Genomic DNA, 5,000 nt, shown 5'->3' on the forward strand with positions numbered 1-5,000 from the left:
ACGGACCCGTTGCCACTCGGTAATCCCGTGAATGCCTGCATGGGCCTGTTTGTGCTTTGGTGGGGCTGGTTGGCGTTCAACTCGGGCAGCACGTACGGTGTGAGTGGGGCCAAGTGGGCTTATGCGGCCCGTGCCGCCGTTATGACCATGATGGGCTCATTCGGAGGTGGTAGCTTCAGCATAATGTGAGTTTCAGTTTCATCTCCGATATTCCACACGGTTCATCACGGTCTTCCAAACACTCTCTTCCGTCGTCGCGATCAGCTACTCCATGTACAACAACGACGGACGGATGGATGTGGTAGATCTGATTAACGGAATCTTGGCCTCGCTCGTATCCGTGACGGCCGGGTGCTATCTGTACCATGCTTGGGAAGCAATCCTGATCGGTGCTGTCGGTTCCGCCCTTTGCTGCTTCGGAATGCCACTATTCGACCGCATGGGTGTCGATGATCCGGTGGGGGCCAGTTCCGTGCATGGCGTTGCCGGTATTTGGGGTAAGTTTGAGGGCGGTTTGAAACACCGTTGAAGAATCGAAATGTAGGCAACGGATGGTTTCTCCCCTGTTTCTCAGGAGTTCTAGCGGTCGGCCTGTTTGCCGACAATCCTCTCCGCATGGATACGACCAGTGGCCGATCGGGGCTGTTTAAGGGTGGCGGTTGGTATATGCTAGGTGTACAGTCCCTTTCGGCGCTTTGTCTTGCTTGTTGGGGCGTTTGTGTCACCTTTCTTCTGCTCTGGCTGATCAACAAGATCGTCCCGATCCGGATGGACCCGAACGAGGAGCTGCTTGGTGCGGACCTGATGGAGCACCGCATTCGCCACACGCAGATCGGTATCTCCCGGGCCCTATCGGCGTTGGCACCGATCCAGCTTGACCTAGGAGACGTTATCGATGCACCGCCGATTGGACGCAATCCAGGGCACGAACGGTGTGTCGATGAGATCGAAGCCGCCAGCCACAAGCTGCACCAGTGGCGGACAGCCATGGATCAGTTTAGTAAGAAGGAAAAGGTCGACTCGAAGGGACGCACGCAAACACAGGAAACCCGTCGGAGGGTGAACGTGTTTGGCAAACCGATGGCCAACGGGGCGGACAATGCCGGTTACGATGGTGATGCGGCCCCGGTAACGGTCAGTGTACTAGGAGGGAGTGACTTTCGTTTGAAAACCTCCAAAAAGGATGGAAAAGAAGTGTATCCAATGACGAACGTTGACGGTGAGCAGGGTTCGTCTCGCGGGAACGATCGTAATGATCGCAATTTTGCGTGGATTGATTAAGGGAATGGAATATGGCCCCTTTCCTATACGATTCTTCTCGGTACATCGTGTGTTTTGTTACAGAAAAATTGAATAAAAATGGAATAAACATTCTGAATAATTAGTTTTGCGTGTCTAATCACTTTAGCTAAACTAAAACAAAACAAGTATGGTTGTTGGAAGGTAATTTTGTACCGATTAAATAAGTAATCAGTAATCAGTAAATAAGTAACAGACAAAACCACGTTTTTGCAGGAAAGTCTAGGAACTTATCAGTTCAGTTGTTCAATCGTGTAATCGAGTCTCCTACAAAGTGTATTAAGGAAACAGGTGAAGTCATCAAAACTAATTCCTGCATGTAAAGGACGCAATTTATATACAAAATTATGGGAAAACTTCGGAAAAACAGCGGAAAATCGTCGTTTAAAGGCTGCTGGAGTGTGTAACCGGACCAGTATAAACCACGGTTTTTATCTGTGTTGCGTGCGTGCGTGTGTGTGCGCATCGCCTTCCTCGTGTTCTCGTGGTTGTTTTGGTCGCGATCCTGTAATCGAGTTTCCCAAACAAATTCCGCCGATAATTACGGTCTCCTTCGGTCGGAAGACAAGATGAATAGTATCGGAGAAAACTGTACGCAGCTGAAGAAGGATTACGATAATTGCTTCAACAACTGGTTCTCGGATCGGTTTCTAAAGGGCGATACGGACGACTCACTCTGCGCGCCACTGTTCAAAGTTTATCAGCAGTGTGTGAAGGTACCACAGGTGCCGCCTCCTATCAGTAACCGCGTGATAATCCCGTTTTCCTCCTTCTTTCCTCATTCATAGGAGGCCATGAAGCAGCACCACATCGAGTTTAAGGAAATCGAGAACGATTACATCGGCGATGGACAGGAGAAGCAGGAGGAAAAGAAAGGATCGAAGGATAACAAGAGCTGAGAGTAGGAAGAGGCGTCGTGAACACACTAGAAGTAATACGGTTTAAAGTGCAAATAATTAGCTGTAATGCCCTGTACTGAAGAAAGAAGCGGAACACGAGGTTCATTCATTCGTTCGTTGTGAGCCAGCATCTTCGAATTTCCTACGATTTCATTAGGCTAGTCGGAGCGAAGGTGTACTACATGACTGCCAGGAACCGAGCTACTCGTTTCTGTTACGTTCCTTTCCTCACAAGTGATCAAGGTGTATTTTATGCTTTATGGTTATTGTTACGAATAAATTGAAAATGTTCAACATTCGCTATACCGCCGTTGACGTCAACAGCAGCATGTGTGATTGGTTCTTTCCTTCAGCAAAAGAAATTAGATGTTGAGAATTAAAGTATAGTGATGGTTTATTATCGCTACTATACGGTGATGATATCTAGTTTACTATGACACACATCTTGGAGCTCGGATAAGGAGATGATCATGTTCGGCGAGAGGGAGACAGTAGGTTAGACAGTACAAATGCAATAGAATGATCAAGTTTCCGCGCTCAGACAACATGTTTGCCGCCTTAACTATCAACGGAACGGTACACGGTGAAGATGCACATGGAAAGAAGCAAATTAAACGCTATGGCATCGCCCTGTCGGCGACGGCGAGTTTACTTTTGCGCCACGGTGAACTTGGAGATTCCCTCGAGCAGTTCCACGTACTTGGAGTGCTCGTACGCGCTGGCGAATTCCGACATTTTCTCTGCGAACTCGTTACTGATGCCCTTCTCCTCCAGGAAGTTCATAAGCAGATCGTACAGGTACTAAAAAGCACGAAGAAAGCATACAAAAGAATGTTAATATTGCATCAGATGGCTGGTTCTTTCGGGTTGCTTACTCCATCGAGCACATCGCCAGCGACCGCGTACACCTTGTCGCTCCATTCACCCTTGTAGATCGTCACCTCATCGATACCGAACACATCGTCTGGAAGAACAGGCACATTCGAAATTAAAATCCGTCTTGCAGACTCCACCATTTTCATCGGGAATGCGGCCTTGTGTACTCACTGTATTCGCCCTCCTGCGCTTCTCCGGGCAGATAGGAGCAGGTGAACGAAAGCGTCGTATCGCCTCGCACGATATCAATCTCAAACTGTGGCCGACTCTTCATGGCGGAGAATTCCTGCTTGTTCTCGCCGGAATCAGCCTCCTCACCCTCCATATCGACCGTATGGTTCACATTGAACGAGATCGTAATCCTACAATCGAAAGCAATCAGTTAATGATTAGGGACAGTCACTCCTTCTCCTCCTCGGCGGCTTACTTCTCGCGGTCAGATGATTTCGTCAGCTCGACTTCCGCCTTATCGCAGCTGATTTTGTACCCATTGATGGACGTCGGGATGGTGGCGCTCGTTCCTGACTTCTTCTCGGCCACGATCTCCTCCGCCAGAAACTCGACCAGCTCGCGTTCACCTAAAAACGCCGGGGGTGCGACAACATAATGATGCCCGGTTACATAAGCCTCGCCTTACAACAGGCCACCCAGGGAGGGAGGACTGGAGTGGCGCTATGCTGTTCTACTTACCTTTCGTGTGAATCTTTCGGCTTGGGATGTTGAACCCGGCATGCGGTCCACTTGGCATCACCGTCAGGGTACGCAGGGCACATGTTGCAACACCGTTTGCCGGTTGTGCAACCGCGAGAACACCGGTACGGCTTGTTTGGATTGCACCGGTTTGGATACTTTTGGCGACTGCCGTGCTAAGGAAGCGAATATTACGGAACATTCTGGTGTGTTGGTATGCTAACGTTTCCTAATCGGACACCGGTTACCGGATCTGGGAGGTAAATTCGGTCGTATTTACAAAAAAACACGCTCGCCGCTTCAAGTTGATCGAACACGCGGTTTTACTCACGGAGCCAATGAACGCCCGAAACTTGAAAGGAGTTGTTGTGTGTCATCTCGCTTACTCTACCACGGTTTGTCTTGCTTACTCTACCGTTCTAGCAAATAACCTCGTTTAGTACCGCGAGCTTCAAAATGGCCACTGAACGAGGTGCATGGGAAAAAGGATACCACGAACTGCGGTGCGCGCTTTTCCGATCTAGGTCTGTGATATTCGTTTCGTTTCCCTCAAATCGTGAGCATGAATCATATTTACAATAACTTACCTACTGCTACAGTAGACTACATAACGTACATCGGAAATAATCTTGCAAAACGGACAGGTTTTATTTGTCAAAATTGAAAAATGAATATCTTTATTTGCATCAATCTCTTTCCACCGCCAGTTCTTGTAGATTCTTATTAACACGCTCTACGGCATGTCTCGATTGTGTGTTTGGGTCTGTGTATCCTCGCTATAGCTACGGCCTAGATAGGAAAGGATGTCGGTACTGCGTACCGCGCTACGTAATATTCACAGGTTTCAAATTGTTCCTTTCGCCACAGTACAGGATTGTTTGTGACCAACGAAATGGCATCCTAATTGCTCCGTCATTTTTGTTTCTCTCTTTCGAAAACATAACATAATTGTTGCGATATTGTTTCGAAACGCAAATGCACGAGCATGCAGCATTTGGCCTATGTTGGGGTCCGTTTTTTGTGAAGTTTCAGTAAATCTACTGAATTTGAGTTGCCTTCGGAATTTCATCGTGATTCCATCGCAAATAATAATAAGAGGCTCGTCGCTATCGCGGTACTCAAACTAAATCCAACATGATTGTCCGGCTGTAACTGATAAAACGCGCGTTCGAATCATAAGTCATTGCTCCTATGGTCTATCACTGAGAATGTTTAGGAATTCGGTACCTCCAGACG

The 5,000-nt window shown here is 48.0% G+C and overlaps 4 protein-coding genes across 11 annotated transcripts in view; 2 read left to right on the forward strand and 2 right to left on the reverse strand.

Moving 5' to 3' along the window:
* The window catches only part of LOC126572719 (putative ammonium transporter 2), a 2,865-nt gene extending 1,584 nt beyond the window's left edge, over positions 1–1,281 (forward strand). The window contains exons 2-4 of the mRNA XM_050232256.1: positions 1–185; positions 265–497; positions 575–1,281. The exon at positions 1–185 is cut by the window's left edge and continues 211 nt beyond it. Coding sequence (XP_050088213.1) covers positions 1–185; positions 265–497; positions 575–1,281 — 1,125 coding nt within the window. The remainder of the gene's footprint in view (positions 186–264; positions 498–574) is intronic.
* A 493-nt stretch (positions 1,282–1,774) lies between these two features.
* On the forward strand, positions 1,775–2,524 carry LOC126570119 (TP53-regulated inhibitor of apoptosis 1-like). Its single transcript, XM_050227644.1, has 2 exons — positions 1,775–2,015; positions 2,088–2,524. The coding sequence occupies exons 1-2, from the start codon at positions 1,869–1,871 to the stop codon at positions 2,196–2,198; spliced, it is 258 nt and encodes an 85-aa protein (XP_050083601.1). The 5' UTR covers positions 1,775–1,868; the 3' UTR covers positions 2,199–2,524.
* Positions 2,525–2,574: 50 nt separating this feature from the next.
* Positions 2,575–4,112, reverse strand: LOC126570108 (complement component 1 Q subcomponent-binding protein, mitochondrial). The gene is made up of 5 exons (XM_050227631.1): positions 3,765–4,112; positions 3,502–3,652; positions 3,246–3,436; positions 3,074–3,162; positions 2,575–2,999 (listed from the first exon to the last, which is right to left on the reverse strand). Exons 1-5 carry the CDS (start codon positions 3,964–3,966, stop codon positions 2,847–2,849), a joined length of 786 nt encoding a protein of 261 aa, XP_050083588.1. The 5' UTR covers positions 3,967–4,112; the 3' UTR covers positions 2,575–2,846.
* Positions 4,113–4,415: 303 nt separating this feature from the next.
* Positions 4,416–5,000, reverse strand: part of LOC126570081 (calcium/calmodulin-dependent protein kinase kinase 2) — a 78,175-nt gene continuing 77,590 nt past the window's right edge. For all 8 annotated transcript variants that reach the window (XM_050227574.1, XM_050227572.1, XM_050227573.1 and 5 more), the window contains one exon: positions 4,416–5,000. This exon is cut by the window's right edge. The gene's annotated coding sequence lies outside the window, so the exon portion shown is untranslated.

This window comes from Anopheles aquasalis, chromosome 2, assembly GCF_943734665.1.
Source record: "Anopheles aquasalis chromosome 2, idAnoAquaMG_Q_19, whole genome shotgun sequence".
Lineage (NCBI taxonomy): Eukaryota > Metazoa > Arthropoda > Insecta > Diptera > Culicidae > Anopheles > Anopheles aquasalis.

Excerpts from the sequence above, each read along its gene's own strand:
- LOC126570108 (XM_050227631.1), bottom strand. The coding sequence starts at position 3,966 with ATGTTCCGTAATATTCGCTTCCTTAGCACGGCAGTCGCCAAAAGTATC. Across the intron at positions 3,163-3,245 it reads AGCGCAGGAGGGCGAATACA|ACGATGTGTTCGGTATCGAT; the intron begins GTGAGTACACAA and ends CTGTTCTTCCAG. Across the intron at positions 3,000-3,073 it reads CTGGCGATGTGCTCGATGGA|TACCTGTACGATCTGCTTAT; the intron begins GTAAGCAACCCG and ends CGTGCTTTTTAG.
- LOC126570119 (XM_050227644.1), top strand. The coding sequence starts at position 1,869 with ATGAATAGTATCGGAGAAAACTGTACGCAGCTGAAGAAGGATTACGAT. Across the intron at positions 2,016-2,087 it reads TTTATCAGCAGTGTGTGAAG|GAGGCCATGAAGCAGCACCA; the intron begins GTACCACAGGTG and ends CCTCATTCATAG.